Below are 24412 nucleotides of genomic sequence, written 5' to 3' on the forward strand. Positions count from 1 at the left end.
ATGGATGTTACAGGAGTTGTCTCAGAATGGTTTTAGAATTTGTTACCAGGTTCATGCAGTGTTTTATAGGCTCCTAAAGTGAATTACTGAGAAATGAGAATTCTGCTTTATTCAGACTGGACAGTTCAACACAACTTCACATTTTGCCATTTACTACAGAAATGATAAAAAACCTCCAGATACCAGAGCAGGTAAGTACAAAAATGCAGAACACCCAGAATTTTCCAGATTTGATCACAAACCAAAACCCTCAAACCACCACAATTTCAGCCTTCCCTCCTCAGTTCTGAGGGTTTTCCTTTCAAAGCAGCTGTTAAATTGCACATTTGTATGCCCTCACTTCCTCTATCCATTCACTAACCAAACAGCCTGTGGATGTTGCAGGGAAGCACAAGCTTCATAGGAAGAGTCTCAATGTCAACCTGAATTACAACCTTTCCAATAAAAAAAAATCTTGTTGATCAGGTAGTAGGTGAAATGAATCAAAGCAGAAAACAGAATCAACAAACTTTCATATTCCAAAGCCTCTTAGGAACAAGGCTGTTAAACCACACCCTGTGGCAATGCTACATTTAATTAAAAATCCTTCAGAGGGCACCTGCTGCCAGTTGTAAGCCAGGATGACACAAACACGTGTGCCCAGTGACAGTCACTGTTGCAGGATGTGGCAGTCTCCGGGTTCAGGACTAGTCACTGAGCTCCAGGTCATATTCAGGGTAGAGCTGTTTTGTAGTGACCCCTCGGATAACAGCTGGGAAATGAAGAAACAGCATTGCTTTTATTAAACACAGACTAGATCAATGACAAAGGTTGTGTTTTTCTCCTCCAACTACCCTACACAACCTACCATAGCCAGGAAACCAACCCAAGGTTTTGCAGCTGTGCTCCCTGCTTATCTCACTTTGCTTTTTTTAAGCATATAAAGAACAAAACTCATAAAAATTAGTAAGACTTAAGTTTGGTAATCCCTAGAAGAGAATAACAATTATTTCCCATGTTCAGTCCTAAAAACACTCAAAGAAAACAACAAAAGAATTTGTGCTTGCACAATGACTGACTAATACAAGCCTAGAAGTGCAGAGTCTGTAACACAAGCTCTGCCTCAGTGGTGCAGCAGCTTCTCTGTCTGTATGAAAACACTGACTAAGAAGTTCTCCACCATCTTTCCCCTTCCTCACCCAGTTTGCCCAGCAGCATCTGCCCAGCATCTTTGATTTCATTGTACTCGTGGAGCAGAGAGATGTGCTTCTCCAGTTCCTCCAGGCTGTAGCCTCTGTAAAACAACACCAGAAGGTCACAAATGACACAGAGGGACTGGGGGCTCCTGCTCCTACCAAAGCCTGGCACCTCAAAAGCAGGAACTGAGGGCAGCAAGTGCAGTTGTTCCAAGTCATAAACATGAGAGCTACACATGAGCACATCCTTGTTTTGAGGGTTTTTTTGCCACATCAAGACAATTCACTCAATCTCTCAGAATCAAGCAGGAACAGGAGAAGGTTGTGTTGAATTCCATTTATATTATCTCTAATCTGTAGCAAGGGGAAAAGAAAATAAAAATCACAGAATCATTAAGGCCGGGAAAGACCTCCAAGATCACTGAGTCCAGTCTTTGACCAAACACCACCGTATTAACAAAACCAGAGCACTGAGTGCCACATTCAGTCATTTCTTGATCACCTCCAGGGACAGTGACTCCATCACCCCCCTGGGCAGCCCCTTCCAATGCTTGACCCTCTTGATGCCCAACCTGAATCTCTCCTGGTGCAGCTTGAGACCTTTTGTCTTGTCACTAGAAGATCTGTTTATCCTTCAGGACAAACCAAAAAGGGTTTTGAAACAGCTTCTGTTGTTCTACCATTTCCATCCTGTGCACTACATTTATCTTAGAAAACATCCCTCCTTCACAGCAAGTAACAAATGCCTGAAATTATCTGTTCCCAGTTAACATGTAATTACCTCAGGAACATGCGAGGTAAAACTAAAATCCTCTGATGCAAGGTCCTAATAATACTTGTTTTGCTTTACCAATCAGAAGGAATTCCCTCAGGTTCCATCACTCACAACACTGTGACCAACATTGTACCATAACAACAATGGCATCATACAGGGTCAGCTCTAAGTTACAATTCCTGTTTTAAAAACAAAAATAATTGAGGCAACACAGCGAATGTTGAGCTTGCCAAGGACATACTCGGACAATAATTGTGCAATTTCCTGGTCTAGAGCGAGGTCTTTCCTTTTCAGCTCTTCCATTTCACACTGCAGGGCTTCTTCACTGGCTCCATTGGCTTGGAAGGAGCTTGGGGATGGGACCTGTAGAACACAGAGACATTTAACAGGAACTCAGCCCTGGATAAGGTGCTACAGGCACTAATGGAAAAATAGTGTGTGTGCTGCTGGATAAAACAGGAGAAAAAAGGAAAAAAATCCCCTAGGCAGGGAACAGGCAGCTCAAGTAAGACAGAGATCAGTCTATGTAGCATTAGCCTGCTCCATATCACATTCTACAGCACTCTGGAGACTTACAGCGTGCAGTGAAAATAAATAACCAAAAATCACGATTTGCCTTTTAGGAGAAGCACCCAGGGCGACCCAGTGCAAACTGCGGGGCCGGCAGTAACTCGAGGAACGAGCAACTCCACCCTCGAGGAAAAACACTCTGGGCTTTGTAAAACACTCACCGGTGCCCTGAACGCGGCCGTGCCGCTCCGCCGGCCGCCGCCCGAGGCCCTGGCAAAGCAGAAGGCACCGCATCAGGGACCGGTACCACGTCAGGGCCCCGCACCGCCGCCTCGGTGCGGACACGGCCCGAGAGGGAGGGGAGCAGGGAACCGGCTCGTACCTCCTGGGCAGGGCCAGTAGCGGCGGGCGGCGGGGCGGGCTGCGGCCGGTGCTCGGTGGGGCCTGCTCGGCCAGCGCTGAGGGCTCCGGGGTCCGGACTGAGGAATCCGGGACCGGGACTGAGGGCTCCGGTTCGCGCCTCCCGCCTCAAGGAACGGGCTGCGCCGCGGGGCACGCCGGGAACTGTAGTCGCGCCGCCGAGGAGCACGCCGGGAGTTGTAGTCCCCGTCAGGGCCCGGCCGCGGTGGCGGCTGCAGGTGACACGAGGTGTGGCAGGGCACAGCTGTCCCCATGGCCACAGCCGAGGTGGTTACACTCGGTGCCGTCAAAACTCGCCTCGGAGTCACCTCCGCCACAGGGCTCAGCCGGGACGGCGCTTAGGGGCTCTCGGGGTCGCTCTCAGAGAATAATAAAATCGATTATGTTGGAAAAGACCTCCGAGATCACCGAGCCGCACCTATGGCCGAGCATCGCACCGTGTCACCCTGACCACGGCACTGGCGCCGCGCCCGCTCCTCAAACACCTCCACGGTGTTGGTTTCGCAGGGCGAGAGCTGTCCCCGCACCGGTCCCCGCGTCCCGCCTCCCTCCGGGCCCTGTCCCCGTCCCGGCGCTGCCCGACCCGCCGCTGCTGCTGCGAGGGGAGAACCCGCGGGTTTGGGCACAGCAGCGCACGGAGCGGCCTCGGCGGGTGTCACCCCCGGGTGTGTCGGGGTGTCCCCGCGGGTGTCCCGGGGTGTCGCGCTGTCCCCGCGCTGTCCCGGGGCGGGCCGGGCCGGGCCAGGGGCGGAGCCGCGGCCGCTCCCGGCGGGCTGACGTGGCCCGGGCGCGGGGCGGACATGGCGGACGGCAGCAGGCAGAGCCGGTTGGCCGCGGCCAAGAAGAAGGTGAGGGGCTGGGGCGGCTGGGCAGCGACCCGGCAGGGCACGGCGGGGCACGGCGGGGCTGAGGGCGCCGCGTTCCGCGGGTCGGAGCCCCGGGCGGGCCGGGCCGCTCTCAGCGCGGCCTCCCCGGGCGGGCCGGGCCGGGCCGAGCCGAGGAGGGGCCCGCGGGTGTCGGGGCTGCGGTTCGGCCTTCCCGGGGCCCGGCCGGGCCTGTGCGGCCGCGGGGCTGCCCGGGCTGCTCTAGGACATCCCCTGTCCCCTCTCCTCCACCCCGCCACGCGTCTCTTTTTTATTATTTTTCCTGGTTTTTTTCCCCGTTTCCCCCCCCTCGGGGCGGCTCGGTCCCGGCGGGATTGCGCGTGTGTGTCAAAGTCACAGGAACGGGAAAGTGTCCTGCAGCAGTTCAGGCTTCCATTTTGGAATGTTCCCAATGAAGGGATGCTCCTCCGTGCCCTGCCCGGCTCAGGGGTCGGCACTGACAGCAGGAACTGCTGGGAACTGGTTTAGGAATTGCACAGAAACGTTGTCAGGGTTCGAGTTACAGCTTACCAGGGCGGCACTTCCTGGGCCAAGTGGACGTGATTAAAAAATCATTTGTAGATTGTTTCTCTCCTTGGTTATCTTAGTGTTTGTACTAATGTGTTACCTGGGGGGGGGTTTGCAGTTTTCCTGCAGAAGATCTCACTGTCAGGCAGTGCTTTTTCACTTGGCATGGAGGATTAATTGCCCTTTATTAATTTTGCCTTACTGCTCTTTGTTATAAAAAGCCCCAGAATATTGCTTTTCATCTCCTTTTACTTGCACTATGGGGTATTGAATTGTTTCCCAAGAGCAGCAAAAGTTGCAACTTTACAACTCCAATCCTTTTGTCATAAACCCATAACTTTAGGTCTTACTTTAGCCTTCTCTGGGCTTGTTTTGTTGTTTTTCTTTTTCCCAGAGGGGAAAACTCATGGAAGAACATTTAATTTGTACTTATTTTGGTCAGTATTTTTACCTAGTAGGGTTAAGTTTTGGGATTATTTTCACCTCATGGAAGGTATGTTCTGTCTGGACTTCAGATTATTCTTCTTCTGTTCACAGCTGAAGGAATATCAGCAGAAGAACAGCCCTGGAGCAACTGCAGGAACTAAGAAAAAACGCAAAACTAAAGAAGGCAGCAGACCAGCAACTCCCACCACCGACGAGCAGCCTCCAGAGAACGTGAGTGTCCCGTTCTTTCTCTCCTAAATCATTTTCCACCTCCTTGTTCTTTGGTGTTGTGAACCAGCCGGCTGGAGCTGGGAAGTGGTTGTGGTGGTGTAACAGCTGAAGGGTGTAGATGCTGCATGAAGTGTGCTACAATAGCTGGTAGCTGCCAACTATTCCAAGTGGTTGGCAGCTGCCAACCTTCCAGTGCTGGAGTCAGGGTCTGCCCAACGTGTTGGTGACCATGCCCTGGGTGTGCCCAGAGCTGCTGTTTTGAGGTGTGTGCTGTGGACGAGGCTGGTTCTTCGGCTGCCTTTAATTGACATTTTCTCTCTGTCCTTCTCTGAGCCGTTTCTCTTTCCCCTTTTCTTTCGCCTCCTGTAGATTCAGAACATTCTGAAGGTGCTGGTGTCAGACCTTGCCCGCTCCAATGGGGTAGCCATACCCTCATTGGACAGGAGGAAGGTGAGGCGGTGCTCGTGTCCCTCGCAGTGACTCCCTGTCCCTCCCGCATGCTCCGGGCTCTGTCCACACTCGCCTCCACCTTCGGGATGGAGCCTCATCCTCACATATCCATTATCAGCTGCTTCGATTTTGTTGCTGTTTTTATTAACATGGAGCTCTTTTGTGTTTCCATTGTGCTTGTTTTCTCCTGGTTTGTGTCAAACTTAACAAGTGGAAAAGTGAACCTTGTCAAAAAGTCTTCCTTGAGAGAGCTGAGCTTTGAGGAGAACAGGAGTTTGGGGTGAGGCAATAAGCTAACAACAGCTGAGGAAAACTGCACTAGGAAGAGGTAGGGCTTTCTTATTGTGTATTTCTCCTGCTCTGCGTGTTGTTGCTTTGTTTCCTGGAGCCTCGTTTGTGAAGGGCACATTTCTGCTCATCTCCAGGCAAGCAGCTGCCCTGTCTGGTTATTCCAGCCACCCATGTTATGACAGGCAGTGGAACTGGCACAGGTGATGTACAGTCTGGCAAGTTCTGTGCGTCTAAATATGCTTGGGCAGGAAGTCAGGGACTTCAAAGGCAAGCATGTACAGGCTTTACTGTATTCACATTCCCAAGATCCCGAAGAGGAACGGGCAGGAAATATGCCAAGAAGTGACAGAGACGTGTTCAGGAGCAAACATGAGCAAACAGCCTTTTTAAAATGTTTGTTTTCAGACAGTCAGTTTATTTAAATGAGGCTGGATTGTGATAGCAACGCAGGGAAGTCAAATTTTGTAGCCCAGAATGTTCTTCCAAGGTTATTGTACCAAATCTCTGCTTTTGATTTTCACTTGCATCATTTTGGTAGCTTATTTTCCTACCATTGTTTCAATGTAGTTGTCATGAAATAACTCATATTTACTGCATATCCATGTGCCTGCAGCAATAAATACAACTACAGTAATCCCATGGGGTACCTGATGAATACAGTGAAACCTGCAGGATGGAATGGAGTTCACTCTAAATTGCCTATGTGTCCTTTTTCTCCTTTATTTGGGGGATGACAATGTAGCAGCTGTTTTGTCCAACACAGAATTCCTCCAACTGGACTGTGGAGGTTCTGTATCAGAACTTGAATGATGTGAGGACACACTGCCAGCTTTGGGGTGCTGGGCGTGCCTGTCCAGCCTCAGAAAACCTGTATTGTGACAAAGTGTCACTCTTGTCCTGTGGCTGTTTTCAGTTAATACCACTCAGTGTGAGTTAAATCTCAGAGAAAGAGGCTGGTTCCACATTTGAGGGTGAGATGAAGATGGGTGGTCCAGGGCTGTTGCTGAGGTGATGTTTGGCCTTGCAGTGAAGGCCTATCTGTGTCTGCAGCTTAAATCCTGTTCTATAAATGGAGAATTTATTGCTCCATTCTTGTTTTCCCATTTTTTTTCTCTTTTCCTTAGAGATGCATTTTGATCTGATTGGCTGTTATGGAATTTGTGGATCGTTGTGCCTGGGGTTTTAGGAATAATTTGAAAACTAATCTTTAATTGCAGTATGTAATGAAAGAAAGATTTCTCTTTCTGGTTGCTGTCTTGTAAAAATCCTGAGTCAGGAAAATGCTGTTCAGAAACTGGATGCTAATAGGGCAGAAAAGCTGATCGTTGGCGGCTGAGCTGCTGCTGCCATTGGTGTCTGATGTGAGGCAGAGCCCTCCCTTCTCACCCACTTCAGCCTTCTTGGCTCTGAAACACAGAAAAACCAGCAAAATAGGGGTCTTTGTGTGAAAGCAAACGGACCCTGCTATATGCTAAGCTGAGCAGAATTGCTTTTTATTCTATATTATTGGAAGCTCACAATGCATAATTTCCATATAAATGTTTTGCTCTTCGCTCTTTCTGTTTCCAGCAAATTCAGTTCTTCAAATAGTTTGGGGGTTTTTTGAAAGTTTGTTACAAAACTGCTCATTGTGAAGGCAGGAGGAGGGAGTTCTTGTGGTTGAGGCACGTTACTGGTTTTTGCATCTTGAAGCATTAAGCTGAAAGAATCTTCTGATCAGCAGAAAGTAAGGAAACATCTTTGAGATGTGCTGGGGAAGGAATTCTTCCTGTCCCTCAAAAGTTTATATTGATGAGTGTCTGATAGAGGTGAAGTAACTTCTACCTGGAAGAACTGAGGGAGTTCCTGACCTTCCTATCTGTCCTGCTGAAAGGAAATGCAGAAAATTCTGTTTCCCTCTGCAGTCTTCCAGCTTACTGCTTTCATTAAACCTGCCTTCACTGTTGCTGTATTAACCTTGCTGCTGGATTCATGAATGAAGTGCTGAGCAGGTAAACAGAGAATGCCAAGAAAGTGAGATTTGTTTCCTGTGAATGCCAAGAAGGAAGTGACTGAAGTAAGAGGGAACTTTTCCAGGGGGAATTGGCAGAAAGCTGCAGTGTATTGGTGTGGCTGAATGTTGACAGATTATCTCATCTGTTTTGTGGTGAGTTTAAGTGATGACTTACTGAAGCAGGATGATGAAATCAAACAAATAGCCATAAAACACAAGAGCACGTTGGGCCTTTATGGTTCTGGGATGCTGTGCAGGAGGTTAAATAGTCCAGTTTACTGTGGCTTGGTAGAGGGGACATCAGATGCCACTCATCCTCCCACAAGGGCTGGATGGGCCTTGCATTGCTGTCCAGAAATAGTGTTTTGGCCCTTCTCTTTTCTATTTAGATTCTTCTAGTCATGAGATCCAGAGCTGCAGCAGGGCCATGGGCACCTGCTCCAGCCACCCACCTCCCTTTGGCCTGTTAGTAAATGTCCTGTTTCTAAACTGGGGGTTCATGGCATGCCACAGATTTCACTGAGTTTTAGATGGAGCATTTGAGTTTGACTAATTCAGTTCTCAAGTAGTCATTAACCTTTTCTTTTCCATCTTCATTTGCATACAGGGACCTGTGTTTTCCCCAGGCACAGCTCGAAGGTGTTTTTCAAAGCACAGTGACATCTGTCTTTGCCTTCACTTGCTTTTTGGTGAATCTTTTGCAGTGCATCTCATGTGTGACCTTACAGTTGGGTGACATTATTGCCCTGTGTTAGAGAAGGGGGTTGGATTGTGGGACAGGAGAGGGCACACGTTTGTCTCTGTTTGCAGTCACCTGCTTGCCCTGGGGAGAACACAGGTTCCTTTCACATGTTTCTAAACGATTGATTGTTCCCATCTGTCTGGTTTTCACAGGCAGGTCACAGGGTGATGTGTCTGTGTGTGTGTGTTTGTCCATTGGCATGAGGGCTGTAATCCTGTGCTGTGTTTTGTGACAGGCGTACTTTGACAGTGATGTTGCCACTCATAGTGCTGAGCCGCTTGCCCCCGATGTCCCTGTGCTCTCTAACAGCAACAGCCTCCCTAGCTGTGGTTCTGTTCTGCCTGCTCCTGAGAGCATGCAGCTGACACAGGTTTGTGAATTACCATCGATATTGCCATTGAACACTGGTTACTGGTGCCACATTTGTGTGGAGAAAGATGATCTTCATAAATATGACATGAGTAGTTCAGGTTTTCTCCTGTTAAAAGTACTCTGTTCTCCACTCTCCATAGTCACAATCTGTCTGTGAGGGCAGTGTGTGTCCCTGCAGCTTCCAAAGCTGTTTTCCTTCCCTTTCTCTCCTACTTCATCAGCTAAAAGTACCATTAGTAAGACAGAAGGTCTCCAGGCAGATCAATCTGTGTTTCCTGTCACTAATTAAAGATTCAGTTGAAGGTTTTTTCAGCAAAGTGTTGATTATACTGATAAGTAGTAACAGCAAACATAAAGCCTGTGACACTTGAGTTTCTCTATTCCAAGAATTCCAGACTCACAGTATGCAGAAGTGACGTGTAAGTCAGGACTGGGTTGGTGGTTTTAAGTTCATCTTCCTTTGGGAAACAGTAATTACAGGAGCTGTGGAACCTGAGCCCAGGTGTAATCAAGTGTTAGTGACACATCCGTAAATGTGACTCCCATCTTCTTTTACAAGCTTGTAAGTTTTTGTGTTTCAATCCACAGATTCATGAAACAGAGGATCATAAAAATGCTTTGGATGAGAACAGGTGAGCGTCTGAGTTGGCTTTGCAACAGGATCCCAACAAATGAAGGTTTTCCTCCTGCCCAGTGCTGTGCTGATTGGGCAGTTCCCTGGGAGAGGTTTTCATTTTGAGATCTTTGTTCCCAGGTCTTTCTCATCAACAGAGAGTCTCCGCCAGTTGTCTGAACAGCTCAATGGCCTGGTTTCCCAGGTATGACCTCCTTTTCATCTGTTTGGTACATTAAGTCTCTTGGTATTTGATGTGGAGCTTTAAGCAGCCAGCTCAAGGAAGCACTCCAATCTCAGACACATCTGCAGCCATCCTACTAATATCATCCTGATATGATATTGAAGCATTGAAAAGCAAAAAATCCTGTTGGGGGGAATTGTAAGATTTCAGCAGTGGGAAGGAAAGCAGAGTGGGATGAATGAATTGCACATGTTCATGGAAAGATGTACTCGATTTAGTGGAAAAGAATCTGAAGTCAATCTGCATAATTCAAATCAGTTTGTCACAAGGGCAGCCTATGTCTGTCCTGAGCCAGAAATGTGTTTTCTGTGCCTGTGTGTGGTTGGTTGAAGTGACAGGTGCCATGAGGAGTGTTATTGTTATAGTAGGTTCTTATTTAATATTGCTTTGTTGCCTTGGGGACTAAAACTGACTCACTTCACTGATTTACTTCTAGTCTACATCATATGTGAATGGAGAAAGTGCTGTTTCTTCCACAAATATTAAGGAAATGGAAGTAAGTTGTTCTCAGTCTGTCATGTGGGTTTTTTTATTCTTATTTGCTGCTGTTGATCACTTGTTGGGACTCTGTGCTTCCAGCAGTGTTAGTGAGGCCTAAGAGAATGCACAGGTCACATCCATCACTGCAGGTATTGGAGGTGTTCCCAGTTTGGGGACTGGGGATAATCTGGCTTCCATGCAACTGCAGTTCTTATTTCTGATTCACTTTTATGTCAAAATGAAGCCTCAGCAGAAACGGATAAAATAGGTTGACATTTCAGCTGCTTTTGTTGAAACCATAGATTTTGTTTTGTTTTGGAGAATCTGATTATATCAAACTGTGACAATGATTTATTTTTCTGTCCTTTTTAATTATTGCTTTTTTCCTCCCCTCCTCCTCTTCTGCTCCTTCCTTTTTCTCCTGTATGCATGTGCCCGTCAGACACGTTACCAGGAGCTGGCAGTAGCCCTGGATTCCAGCAATCTAACTAACAAACAGCTCGTTACAAAGATAGAGGAATTGGTAAGAAACAATCCAACCAACCAGTTTGACGTTGCCTTTGCTGCTCCTCCACGCTCTCTGGGTGTCTGCAAGGGTACGGGTTCCCCCACAGTGCCACAAGGAAGGCTGCTCACACAGCACTTTGCAAGGACAAAAGGGGCTGTATGGAAAACCTGGGAGGAGGATCAAAGCCTCAGGCCTGATCACAACACACTTGTGAGTGTGTTGGGTCATCTGAGCAAGCAGAGACAGAGTTTTGCTGTTCCCATTTAAGTGGGCTCTGTTGATCTCCTCATGCTGTCCCAGGATGATAAGCATCCTAATAAATCATTTATTTCTGGTCCTGGTCTGAATCCTTGAAATACACAATCCTGGTGCTGGCAGCAGTGTGAAAACCTGTTTCTGCAGGTGGTGATGCTTTCTAAATATATCAGCAGAGTGGGAGCAATAGGTCCAAGAGAGCCTGGGGCTGTTTTCTGATCATATCCTCAGCTTCCCTTGGCACAATGAATGAACTGCTTTGTCCTGTGGCCTGCATGGATTCCTGCTGCTGCTTTTCAGCCTTCAGCTTTAACACTGCAAGAAATGCAGCTAAGTGAACCTGTTTCATGATGAAAAGAGCCTTTCTTGTGTGAAATACTTTTCCCCATTTTGTTCCTCCCTAAAACTACACTTTTCCCAAAGTTCATAATTTCCCAGTTTACCCCATGATCCCTTTTTTGTTTTATTTTTGGTTTTGGATTATTTTTGTTTCATTCTGTTTCTTTTTGTTTTAGCTTGGCTGCAGAGGTGTAGTGCATTGCCCACTCAGGGCAACATTCTCCTTGTTTGCCAGCTTTTCTATTTGCCTGGAGCTCTGCAGGGCCTTTGCTGCATTTGTGCTCTTGCCTTTGCTTTTCCTGGTTATGTTGTGTGCTGGCATTGCTAAATCAGAACCTCATCCCCTTTCCGTCTCTAGTCATGTTTCAAACTGCACTGAAGTTATTAGTGGTAGAAAGAAACAGCTTGACCAATATTCATTATCTGGGAAGGGGAGAAGATACTAACTATGTAGTTACTTATGAGGCATCTGTGAGAAAACTGCCAGGGAGACAAGAGCAGCAAAGGGCAAACAGCTGCAGGGTTTGGTGGCAGCCTGGCCAGGCAGGTGCTGCCTTTGTCTCCTTCACTCCACACCTGCAGATGCACCATGTGCACTCACAGGTCTCCAATACTTCACCCATAAGACTGAAATTGGCTGGGACAGAATTATCCCTGTCCTTGCATGTGGCTCCAGCTCCCTCTCCTACCACCTTGGTGGGAGCTTGCCAACCACGTGCAGCTCTGCATGACTTGGAGGCCAGTTATTAACTGGGATAAAGGTCTAGGCAGTCATTTAAAGAAAAAGGCTATTTATTTTTTATTTAATGCATTTTTGGTGATCATCCTAATGCATAGGGATGACTGTGATTAGTTGCATAGATATGGGCTATTGCAAGTTTAACTGAAGTTGCTGGATGCTCAGATAGGAACATACAAGGGCTTCAGCAGAGGTGTTGGAGAAGAACTGTCCTAATGTACTGAGCAATGAAAAACATAGCAAGTGTATAAGTGAAGGAGCCCCAAATCTCTTAATAGCTGAGACCAACTTCCTAGTCTTCTACAGAAATGGAAATTCTCTTTGCATTAATTGGGCATATAACCTACTTTGTCAAAGTGAAAATGTTTCAGCAGTATGAGAATATTTTCTCTTAATATTGGTGCATTGATTTTCTTCCATAGAAACAGCAGAACCAAGAAGCAGTGAATCAGCTGGAGAAGGTAAAGTGTGTCCTATTTTTGGATAGATAGATACAGAAATAGTATCTGTTTCTCTGAGGAGTAGAAAGTGTCATGGACTGTGGTGCAAGTGTGTGTGATCATGTCTTATGTTAGATTCAGTTTCATTTGTAGCATGAGGTTGAATATTTTGAGCTCATGATTTGGCCTGGCAGGCAGCATTATTTTGACCAAAGTTGGAGGAGTGTAGTGGGAGCAGGAGGTTACAGTTTAGGTCCTTGCCAGGAGCTTCTATTCCAGCACTGCCATGTGTGTGCTACAGTGATTGTCCTGTGCTGTCATTGCTGTTCTGGGATGGAAAAATGATGAAGTAATTCAAATAATGGAAGATTAACTGTATCTTTAAAAATACTGGTATCACTTATGCTAGAGATACTATCAGTGAATCCCTGGTTTTTTTAGTTGTACATAAAACAAAAAGGATAACTGTTTGCCTATTTGTGCTGAATAATCATTTTTCGTTTCTACAGGAAAAGAAGGAGTTTGAACAGAAATTTTCTAAAGAGCAAGCAGCCCTGAGGGAACAGCTACAGGTAAGGCAGAGCCTCCATTACAGCAACATCCCCTGCCTTCTGCTGTTTTCTGGATTAGTGACCACTCAGTCTTTAACATGGAAGCTGTGAGTCCATTCCTTCAGGAAAACTGAGAGTGTCAGTCAGCCAGACTGTACTTAACTGCAAGAGCTCTTTACTCAATTACCCTTTTGTGGCAACAGTGGAGTTGCAGTGACAAGCAAAGAAGTTTTGCACTGAGCTGATATTCCTTTCCCAAAGGTTCACATCCAGACTATTGGGATTCTCGTTTCTGAGAAGTCTGAGCTGCAGACAGCCCTTGGCCACACTCAGCAGGCTGCACGGCAGAAGTCAGGTGAGTGACTGTGAGCACTGCAAGCTCAAGCTGGTGGTTAAACTGGGGGTTCAAGTCACAGGCATGACAGCTGCTGGCAGCCAGCTCACAGCTCTCCCCGAGTCCTCAGCAAGCAGTACTTGGCACTGGCACTGCTGCTGTCATCATCCAAATGGGAGCATGTTGGTCCCATGGCAGTTGAAGTTCTTTTGTGCATCACTAAAGCCTTGTCAGCCCTGTTGGGCCCGGTGATTACCCCAGACTGTTCCTTTCTGATTATTTTAAAACTTTGTTCCTGTTCTCCGCCCTCCCTCCCACACAGCTGTCGTGTTAATGTAGGTTTTCCCTGAGCCTTTTATTCTGAACTAAATTTGAGCAATTTATTCTAATAGGAAAAAATCCCCCAAACAAATATTGTCTATCATTCTGCAAAGGAAGTTTCATCATCTCCCTCTAAAAGTGAGGCAGGTAGTTACAATTTACTCCCAGAGCTGCTGGTGAATGACCTGTAGAGCCAGGAGTGGAACAGCTCTGCTGAGCCACAAAGCTCTGTGCTGCCTGAAGAGCTTGTTGACAAAGTAGAAAGTGCTGTTCATCCAGTTCCAAAAAGCTCTTTGTGGTGTAGCCCTGACTGTGCTCTGACTCGTGCAGGGGAAGCTGAAAGCCTTGCTGCCCGTTTACACTCATCGCGCCAGCGGGTGTCGGAGCTGGAACGCACTTTGTCCTCCATCTCCATGCAGCAAAAACAGTCAGAGAAGGTAAGAGCCACCTCTGCTCACGCTTAACCAGCAGCTCTGCCTCTGGCAGTTTGCTTATTGCTACACTACTGCAAAGCCTATAGTCTCTTCTTAAAGAAGAGGTAGAAATTAACCTTGTTAATTAACCTTGTAAAGTCCTGTATTCTCTGTGATCAAGGCAAACTTCATTCAGGTTTCTGTGACCACTAACCAGATGGTCCAGTTGCTGTCTTCAGATCTGGCACCTCACTTTGTTAGTCTGGCACAACAGAGACCTTGTCCCAGAAATCTTCATCAAACACACACTTCAGTATTGACATTAGTCCAGAAGTTTGCAGACATAACCTCGTTCTAATGTGATTAGTAGCATCACATTTGAAAAGACAGAGCACACTTATTCTTTGCAAATTCTAAGCAAACCTGTCCTGAGGTTTTTGCCAAAGTTAGGACCTTTTCTGCTTAGGTGATCTGTTAAATGTGAAGTATTTTTTTAAGTTCTTATTTGTTTGGCTAAAATCTATAGATGCATCAATAGTTTTCTTTTTCTCCAGCATAATAAAGAGTTAGTGAAGGAGCGAGACAACCTGAAAATGGAATTGTATAAACGAAGGTAAGTCCCTTCTGCTTGTTACTGCAGTTAACACTCTTCTCAGCAGAGCCCCAAAACAAAATGGGGGGCACAGGGTGGTGACTTGGGAGGTTGGATATTCACTTACAGAAAAAGTAGTCACTGGATGTGATTCCAGCTGCCAGGAAGCACTGGATTGTAGATTTATGACCTGAACATCAGTAGACCCAGAGTACATGTAGTGGTGCCACTCCAATTTTCTGTCTGTTTCAGCAAAAGTAGTGAGGAAATAAAGCAGCAGAATTCGGAGCTGTCAGAGAAGGTCCATTCCCTGGTGTCCAAGAACTCTGCTATGAAGTTGGATGTGGAAGATTTGCAAAAGAAACTGGAAATGGCTGAACTGATGATTCAACAGGTGAGGGCAGATCACACTGATCACTGTCAGACTTCCTTCTGAGAGAGGGGGCAAGACTTAATGCTTGGCTTTAAAGGAAGGCACAAAATCTCATCAAGACATCCTTTCAGTGAGGCCTTGGAGGAACAGAATGTTTGCATTCTAAGGAGTTGGAGGAGTAGATTGAAAACCATTGAGACACTGATCTGCCACAGGAATATTGTACAGTGTGAGGGGGTGACTGAACATACCAGGTGTGGAAATACGGTGACTTTTCTGCTTGTATCCACTCAGCATTTTGGATTCTCAGCTGTGCAGTCTCACTGAGTAACCAGCTGAGTAGAGGTGGTGTTAGTACCCACCCAAGCAGAAGAAGCTGGATTGGACAGTGGCAGCTTGGAAGTCAGCTGGGGAAAGTTAAGGGAGGCAGCCAGTTAGAAAGGGAGAGCATGGAGCAAGCTGTTAGCAGGTCAGGGAGCAAACCTGGTGTTATCCTGGGCCTGGGAAGGAAGAAAATGCTCAGGTTTTTTTATTCCTAGACAGTGGCTTAAGTTAGCCTTGAAATAAAGCCAACTGCTGCTCTTCTGGGGAAAGTGCTGTGCCTGAACTGAACCAGCCTTAGTCCACTGTCATGTTCCAGACATTGGCTTTAAATTCTTGACATGTTTGACAACTTTTAAGGTCACAGACTTTTATACTGTCTGATCTGGCTGTGTAATGCAGACTCTGGAAATGCATAATTTCTGAGCCAAAGTTTGATTACATCCTATCTTCTTAATTTGAAAAAGAAGTAAGTCTAAAATTGGTAGGGAGTAGGACTGAAACCTAACCTTTTTTTAATTTTAATTCCCCTTTTTTCCACATTGAACTTCACTGTGAGTTGGAGCACTTTAAAGAACTGTAGAAGGTTACAACATAGATCATGTGGCAGGTTACTGTCAGGGGAAAGGCTCTGCAGGAATTGAGTATTAACATTTTGCTTTAACTTTCTGATTTCTATTGACAGTTCTCAAGCCAGACAGGGAGTCTGGATGCAAACCAGCAGCTGCAGATGGCTCTGGAGGAGAAGGCAAGCCTGGAAGCCCAGGTTGCTCAGGTGAGAGGTTCTAGGAAATACAATCCAAATCTTGATGTCTGTAAAGAAACTTACGTGGTAGAAAAATATAGCCCGAGCTTTGCGCTAACACTTGTTTGCTTCAGGCTTCATTCCTTAAACAGGCACTGCCAAATTTATTTAGCTGATGGGATTTTGTTTGTGTTTGATTTTGTTTTGAACAGCTCTCAGAGTCACTTCAGCAGCTCCAGGCAGAAAGGGATCAGTATGTGGAGAAACTGCAGGAGGAGGGGAGCATTTGGCAGCAGCGGGTGCAGCAGCTCTCTGAGCAGGTAACCCCAGGGGCAGGGCCACAGTGCTCTGGACACACACAGGCTGCAGGAAATGCACCCTGGACGTTGTTGTAACTTTGATTTGTGTGACCTTACAGGTCCACACGATGGCAGAGGAGAAGGAGAAACATATGGCCCAAATTCGGGAGCTGGAAGCCAACATTACAGAGCTGATGAACGCATCAGGTAGGGCTTCCAAAGTGGGGCTTCCCACTGCAGAGTGCCAGCTGGGTAACTCTGTCCTGCTGTGCAGGTGCTTCCACACAAAAGGTGCAAGTAGGTGTGAAGCTGTGAAGGCAGTGGGAGGCCAGGTGACCCCAGGAATCCTGTTGCTGGCAAACAGCAAGTGAATTCTTCAGTGAATGGCCCAGCAGCCTGATCTGTCTGTAGTACTGGCCTGACTGTACTTTGGCCTCTCTGGCCTAGGGGTTTAGGAAGGCAGGATGCTCTTGCTATGGCTGTGAGAGATTCAGCAGCAGACAGCAGGATGCTGTGCTTGGTTTTGGGGTGGGTTTGCTCCTTTGTTCCTCTCTCAGTGCTGTGCACTGAAGGCTGGACACTGCAGCTGGTGATCCCTTCTGGGTCAGAGCCCTGTAGGCTGGGGTGTGCCTTGTGTCCCCAACAGGGACATGCATTACCCAGGATTTACCCTGTGACTGAGTGATTCCATCTCCCCAGCAGAGAAGCCAATGGATGTGGAGCCTTCCTCCCCTCCAGGGCCCACAGCAGCTGAGCTCAGCCTGCAGGAGGAGATCCAGAGGCTGCAGCAGGAGAAGGAGGAGCTGCAGGGGCAGTACCAGGCCCAGGTGCGGGACAACGAGCAGCTGAGCCACCTGAACCGGGAGCAGGAGGAGCGGCTGCTGGAGCTGGAGAAGGCTGTGCAGCGCTACAACGAGGAGTCTGTGGACAGGCAGCAGATCCTGGAGGACATGCAGAGTGACAAGGCCACCATCAGCAGGGCACTGAGCCAGAACCGGGATCTGAAGGAGCAGCTGGCTGAGCTGCAGAATGGGTTTGTCAAACTGGTATGTCTCTTTCGTGCAGCTTTTCCCACTGCTTCCCTCACTGGTGCAGAAGTAAAAAACTGGTGGAAGCATCCCTCTGTTGTCCACTGATGCTATGGATTCTCTGTCCTCTGAGATACAATGCTGTGCCAGGAGGTTCCCTGTAATTCCTTACTCCCTCAGATGCTCTGGCAGGTGAACCAATGTCTTTGTCAAGAGCAGTTTCTTTTTCTATCTCCTCCCCTGGCAGTCAGGCTCTTTCTGTCCCCACCCTTTTAACCAGATACCCATTTCCTGTTTCTCTGTATTTGATCACGAGGGAGTTCTCAGCTGTCTCTCCTGTTCTGTCATTCTTCCCCATCCTGGAGCTGAATTCTTAGTCTTGCTTTGCTTTTTTCATCGTAACACCTCCCCCTTTGGGGCCCTGGCAGACTGACACATGGTCTAGCTGTTGATTTTTTGTCTTTAACCTTTCTGAACTCCTTGTTTTTGAATGTCTGTGGCTCTGTTTGGGATATTCATACCACCCATCTGCTTTGGAGCTGACAAGGCTGCATGACGTGCCAGGCCTCTTCTTGGCACTGTCCCAACACCAATTCCCCTGGCTCTCTCCTTGCTCTTCTCCTATCTTTTGAACCTTCCTGTAAGTTATTTACTGTCCTGAACAGTCAATTTATGGCCGTTAATTACAGCCCAGAGTAACAGCAGGGATGGCACCCCACTGTATCAGGAATGAATGTGGTTTTTGAGAGCCTGTGTTTTATGGTGGCTGGGGCAGTTTCCTTACACAGTGATATTTGTCTTGCAGACAAATGAAAACATGGAGGTTACAAGTGCCCTACAGTCAGAGCAACACGTAAAGAAAGAGCTGGCCAAGAAGCTTGGGCAGCTGCAGGAGAACCTGGGGGAGCTCAAAGAGACGGTGAGCACCAGCAGTGGGATGGCAGGGGCAGTGCAAACCACTGGCAACTTCCCAAACGTTGATGGAAGGATGGACATGGGTATTGTGATGATCAAGCTGGGAGCCTTCCCCTGTCGTCTGCTGCCTGATGTGGGCAAAGCAGCATGTGGGGGCAGATGGTGGCTGCCTGCCTGGTTGGTGGCTTTGGGGCAATATTGACAGTTTGGATCATGTTTCTGGCAGAAAGGGCTTGATGTGGTGGTTTGATCTTGTTCTCTCAGCTGGAGCTGAAAACACAGGAGGCCCGGGGCCTGCAGGAGCAGCGGGACCAGTGCTACAGCCACTTGCAGCAGTACAGCCTGGCCTTCCAGCAGCTCACAGCTGAGAAGGAGGAGCTGCACAAGCAGTACCTGCTCCAGACACAGCTCATGGACCGGCTACAGCACGAGGAGGTCCAGGGGAAGGTCACAGTGGAAATGCACCTGAAAGAGCTGCAGCAGACCAAGGTAACAGTAAAAAAGGGCAAGTGGAAAGCTGGGAGGAAAACTGCTTAACTATATTAAGTGAAAGGTTGGGCCAGGTGAACTTTTGCAGTTCCTTCCACCCTGGGCTGCTCTGTGACTGTGATTACACCCTGTGCTGTACAGGCGAGTGATTATCTGTCTGCAGCAGCACTTTTTGTGTGTGGTGCTACTGTGTGAAGATGGAGTGACTGCAGTCTGCCTTGTGCAAGTTTCAGTGATCCTCTGCTTCTTTCTTGCAGGAAAATCTGGAAGCTGTAGCCAAGGAAAACAAAGAGCTGCAGGCCCAGATCAGTCAGTTGGCTGCAGAAATGAATGGCAGGATTTTGCAGCAACTGGAGGGTGAGTAGCTGCCTCGGAGGAGGCAGAGCTGGGCTCTCTGGGACATTGCCTCATTGTTCACCATCCTCCTTTTACAGAAGATGATGAAGCAATGACTGAAGACATCCAGAAATCTTCACTTGTGATCCCAGAGAAGTTTGAAACCCATGAAGAAATGGTGAGTCAAAATCCTTTGGTTTTAATTCTGAGGAAATGTTTAGAAAAGGAGGTTTATCAGCTGTGATCCCACCAGCTGAGTGCAGTCATGAGGGAAGTGCAGCAGTTCCTTGAGCACAGCAGCAAGAAGCCAACACTTCTGCAGCATCCTTGCAAAACAGGTGGGAAGTCTGGCAGTGGCTTTCCTTATGCAGGCAACTCAGCTGGCAGAGCAGCTCCTTAATGGGCCTTTGATGATGATGATTTCATTTTGAAAGCAATTTGCAAATGGTGTCAAATATCTGCTAGATTTTTCTGCAAGTACAGTCACAATACTGCAGTCAAACAGGTATCATGGGAGCCAGTATTTAACCCGTGTGTTTGTACTGCTTGGGAATGAGAGAAGATACAGTAGCTGCTGCCTGGTTTATTTCCAGGGCAGTCACATAGGACTTTGGTGTCATACCCATAAATAAAATGAGGCAAACTGTTACTCTGTGCCGAGATGCACCACTGACCCTGCTGAACACGGGAAGCACTAATGTGCACACTCTGGAATTGTTCTTAGGTCACTTTCGTGACCTCTGCCATGTCCCAAGTGGAGCAGGAGCGGGAAGGCCTGAGGCAGCAGCTGGCTGCTCAGAAGCAGCAGTGCAGAACCCTCCTGCAGCAAATCACAGCTCTGAGGCAGGAGCAGCAACATCACATCGCGCTGGAAGCAGGTAAAACCTTGGCAAAGTTTGGGGACAGTGTGACCGTGAGGTGGCCTGGGCCAGCTGGCCATGGCTGCTGTGACACAGACCTGCTGTGTCTGTGAGTGCATCCTGCCCCCGGGGAAACTTTAAATTGCACACTTCCCTTTCAGGTTCCATTATGGATACTGTTCCAGTGGAGGTTCACGAGGCTTTGAAAACTGCCATGGACAAGCTACAGGTAAGCAAAGGATCCCATATTGTTTCAGCTCTTCTGCTCTGCTCAGCCAGGCTTGGATCCAGTATCAGACAAACACAGCACACACAGATTGTAGGGGAGTAAGTAGCAGATGTTCCATGATATGAAGCTCCTTCCCAAAAACCTCATCACAGTCTGTCTCTCAGCACAGGAAAGCTTGCAGTAGTAACTGCCCTCTCATCCCTAGAGGCTGTGAGTGACCACACTGGCCTGTGGTCTTTTCCTACAGAAATAGCTGAAAACAGACTCTTCACCCTGCTGGGGTGAAACAGGTGGTCTTGCAGTCCTGGAGCTGAGTATGACCAGAGCTGTGCAGCCCCAGCAAGGAGAAGGTTTAAAAGACACTTTGTTTCATGCAGAGATGCCTTTTCACACCTTCTCTAGCTCACTACTCTCTGTTCCTCTTTAGCATGAGATTGCAGACAACCTGTAAAGGAGCAGGGTTTGTTCCCCAGGCTCAGACCAGTGTCAGGAGGGTGTGGTGTTTAGCACAGGTGTTACCTGTACATGACTGACCCCAGTTTCTGTGTTCAGCTGCGTTTCACAGACCTGATGCGTGAGAAGGTTGATCTGAAGGAACGTGTGGAGGAGCTGGAGCACCGCTGCATCCAGCTGTCTGGGGAAACAGACACCATTGGTATGTCCAGGCAGCACCAGCACAGGCTACAGCTTGCTCAGTGCCTTATTTATGTGAGGAGCAGAAGGTCCCAACAGCTTTGGAGCTGGAGCCCTCCAGCTACCAAGCAGTTCCTGTTTCCTACTCTGCCTAACTGGGCAGGTCTCCAATCCAGGGCTGATTTCCTGCATCCTCATGGCATGCAGCTCTGTGCTCACCATAAGGCTTGTACCCCAGTCAGAGGTACAAGAAGTAAAAGAATCAGGCCCTCCTGACTCCTCTCTTGTGTTCCAGGGGAGTACATTGCACTGTACCAGAGTCAAAGGGCTATCCTCAAACAGCGGCACCAGGAGAAGGAGGAGTATATCAGCAGGTTGGCTCAGGATAAGGAGGAGATGAAGGTAAGGAATCCTTCCTGTGGTACTGCTCCAAGCAGGGTGGGCCAGGGGAGCACCTGCACAGTCCAAACCTCTGCATGCTGTTCACCAGTGGCAGGGGTAGGACTGCAGACTGTGGTGCTGTTTGTGTGCACATTTCATGTGCTTTCCTTTCCTCTGGTGCAGATGAAACTACTGGAACTGCAGGATTTAGTGATGCGGCTGGTCAAGGAAAGAAATGAATGGTACAGCAAGTATGTAGCAGCTGCCCAAAGCCCAGAGCTGCTGGCAAGCCAGGGTGAAGGTGTGCTGGCAGCAGAGAGGCGCATCGAGCTCAACGCCACCGACGGAGAAGGTGAGAGGCAGCTCCGTGCACTGGAGTAGCTCGTGGTGCCAGCGCTGTGCCTGGATGGGGAGGAGTTACCTGCCTGCCTTCTGTGTTCCTTACAGGGTTACGAGAGGTGAATCTGTCAGAGGAAGCAGAACAAGAGGCTGCTGTTCTTCACCAACCCGGTTTCCCCCCTGTTGATAGTAAAGCTGCTCAGCCAAACCAAGAGGACCCCACGGCAAAGCAAATAATGCAGCTTCTCCGAGAAATCCAGAACCCTCAGGAGAGGCTGAGCCCCCTGCCGGAGAACCCCTGCATTCCCTTCTTCTACCGAGCTGATGAGAACGATGAGGTCAAAATCATGGTAGTTTAAGTGGTGCTAAATGTTACTGGCAGCAATTTTCCATGGGCCTGAAAGGACTTACACTGACTTGTATTGCCCATACCTCTGCCCAGTGCCCTTGCTCAGAACAGATTCCTAAAGACATCAGTAAAGAGAGATTGCATCAGATGGAACTCAAGCATCAGACCTCATCTTCTCTTTCTCTTTTCTCTGTTACTTGGTGTGCTTGGAGTACAGGCAGACTCTTAACTCATCCTGGGAGGCAGCTGGTGCTGGCACATCACCTGGGCCAGGTCCGGGCTGAGGGGAAAGGGAGTCCATGACTTTGGGCAAAATGACTTAATCCCTTTCCCAGACTCTGCTGCCTCAGCAGCTTCACGGCCGTGACTGAGCCACGGTTCTGATCTATCACTAACAACTGTCATAAGCCTCATTCCTTCCAGGGCTCCCAAAGTAACTAACTTGTTCTGGTTATGGACTCTTTGGACTCTTAAACAGGTTGGGTTTGTTTCATACTACGTATCTTAAACTGCCCCCTTCCTGCTGCAGCCTCTCTCTTGCACCTGTATTTCAGAACAGGCTCATCAGCCTGTCCAGAGCCCCCAGTGAGTGGCTCCAGGGCAGCACCTCCAGCCCTGTGTGTTCCCAGTGCCAGGGGAAGGGTCCTTGGGGGTCTTTTGGTTACTTGACAAAGCTTTATGTGATTCTTGGGAGTGGGGTGGAAATGTAACTGCACTTTGAAGGATGATGTGTTTCACTTGTATGTGTCTGAAGGTTTTATTTATTTTAAAAAATGGGAGAAATAAGTAAAAGGAAACCACTTAATAAACATGCTTCATTTTGAATTTCTGGAATCTTAGGGGGTCTAGTTCTCCATCCCTGAACTTTCCTCTTCTCCCAGTTTGGTAAGGAGTGCAGTAGATGGGTGGAAACCAAGTCACTTGGCCCAAGTGTAAGTTTCTGGGACACATCAGCAAGTGATGCAGCAGCTGGCACTGCCTTGAAGCCACAGCCCTGATTCTGAGGAAAAAACAAAATGGAGGGAGGAGAGAGCTCCCTGAAGCAGCAGCAAAACAAACCTTCTGGGTGTGGAAGTGGTGAAGTGAATTGCACGTGGCTAGTTGCAAGTGAATTTGCCTTCAGGCAAGAACTGCCTGTTCTTAAGAGGGCTGGTTTCAGCCATGGAGTTGTAAGGGAACCCACAGATGAGGTTTAAGGGGCCTGATCATCCCAGCTCTGTGATCAAACAGGAAGCTGGGCTGGTGCATGGAGCAGGACCATCACCTCCCTCTCACCTGTGGACATACCAGATGCAAGCACAAGAACACAGTATCAATTTTTGTGTTCAACAGGAGAGACCATTCATTTCCTCACGTCCAAGCTGGTGCAGCTTTACACCAGCATGACAGAGAGCTTTTCTTCTACTGCCAGAGGCAGATTAAGTGGGGGTTGGTTGGGTTTTTTTTTAAATGGTTCATCTCAATAGTTCATCTCAGTATTTCCATATGCAACTGAAAAGGGCACACAGCACACTTAGTGCTTTCCTGTGAACCCAAAGGGGAAGATGGAAGCTGGTTTTTGATCTCCTTTCATTTGAATGACACTCGTGGTGTCAGTCTGTTACCAGCACCAGTGACTGGGCTCCCCAGCTCCCAGCATGGGGGTGTGTACATACTGTATCTGTGTAACATGCTGTATATTCCTTAGAGAGACTAAGCCTGTTGCAGTGTTTATGTCTGCTCAGGCTCTAAATCTGTATCTAACTAATAGGGGAAGGGCTGTGATTTAATACAGAGCATTATTGTAAATGGAATAAATATTTATTGGGTGTTTACTCCAGTACTGTGAATGAGACAAGACCAGTGAAGAAGGTCTGTGGTCTGTGGCAGAGGTGACTTAATCCTGTTACAAATTTGCTTTCTGAATAAACTTATTCAGAGGGGCACTGACTAGGTGTATTTCTTCTGCACAGATCACCTTGAAATTAGGCCAGAGAAAGGTAGGTGAAGAATGAATTCTTTATTGAAAGCACCTGCCTTGACAGTGATGAACTCTCATGAATGTTTTCTGTAGTGAGATTGCTGACAAGCCTCAGAGGTTTCTCATGGCTAACATTTCACATCCAGGCCCAGTTCAGATTCATTTTTCACCTTGTTTCCTTTAGGAGCATTTCCCTGACCTCAGCTTTGCTTGGAGTGAACCAAGAACAGTAACAACTGTTCAGCTGCCACCCAACAGCTTTAAACTGGAGCAACTGCACTGCCTCTGCTCCTCTGATTTGAGGAGAAGTACAAAAATGATTCTTAAAGGCTACAAGCACCAAGCCACAGGAAATAGCTACTACCCTGGAAAAAGGCACTTTGTTGGAGAAGGCTGGAGAGCAGGGGACAAGATTTATGGTATTCTCATCAGGACATCCTTGACCTTTGACAATCGGAGGTTTCTAGTTTTGCAAAATAAGGCTTGAATATTGACTTGGAGAAATAAAGAATATTCTTGAGGGCAAAACTATGTAACAGCCCTGTGTGTA

The 24412-nt window shown here is 47.8% G+C and overlaps 2 protein-coding genes across 6 annotated transcripts; one reads left to right on the plus strand and one right to left on the minus strand.

Annotated features, from left to right (window-relative positions):
* Window positions 1–92: 92 nt before the first annotated feature.
* On the minus strand, window positions 93–3682 carry SWI5 (SWI5 homologous recombination repair protein). The gene is made up of 7 exons (XM_071574712.1): window positions 3598–3682; window positions 3299–3475; window positions 2843–2987; window positions 2682–2730; window positions 2192–2313; window positions 1179–1273; window positions 93–751 (listed from the first exon to the last, which is right to left on the minus strand). Exons 1-7 carry the CDS (start codon window positions 3680–3682, stop codon window positions 687–689), a joined length of 738 nt encoding a protein of 245 aa, XP_071430813.1. The 3' UTR covers window positions 93–686.
* Window positions 3654–22731, plus strand: GOLGA2 (golgin A2). Of its 5 annotated transcripts, none has more exons than XM_071574177.1 (28): window positions 3654–3728; window positions 4809–4928; window positions 5298–5378; window positions 8640–8774; window positions 9365–9408; window positions 9531–9594; window positions 10070–10129; window positions 10556–10636; window positions 12377–12415; window positions 12904–12966; window positions 13207–13300; window positions 13931–14037; window positions 14568–14626; window positions 14858–14999; window positions 15985–16074; window positions 16257–16364; window positions 16463–16550; window positions 17043–17389; window positions 18177–18290; window positions 18551–18775; window positions 19033–19132; window positions 19210–19289; window positions 19836–19989; window positions 20133–20200; window positions 20753–20855; window positions 21129–21235; window positions 21398–21566; window positions 21662–22731. In XM_071574177.1, exons 1-28 carry the CDS (start codon window positions 3681–3683, stop codon window positions 21910–21912), a joined length of 3141 nt encoding a protein of 1046 aa, XP_071430278.1. In that variant the 5' UTR covers window positions 3654–3680; the 3' UTR covers window positions 21913–22731. The 5 variants fall into 5 exon arrangements, with proteins under 5 accessions (XP_071430278.1, XP_071430279.1, XP_071430281.1 ...); XM_071574178.1 differs by having other exon boundaries at window positions 17046–17389; XM_071574180.1 differs by lacking the exon at window positions 10556–10636.
* Window positions 22732–24412: the final 1681 nt, after the last annotated feature.

This window comes from Pithys albifrons, chromosome 20 (assembly GCF_047495875.1).
Source record: "Pithys albifrons albifrons isolate INPA30051 chromosome 20, PitAlb_v1, whole genome shotgun sequence".
Classification (NCBI taxonomy): domain Eukaryota; kingdom Metazoa; phylum Chordata; class Aves; order Passeriformes; family Thamnophilidae; genus Pithys; species Pithys albifrons.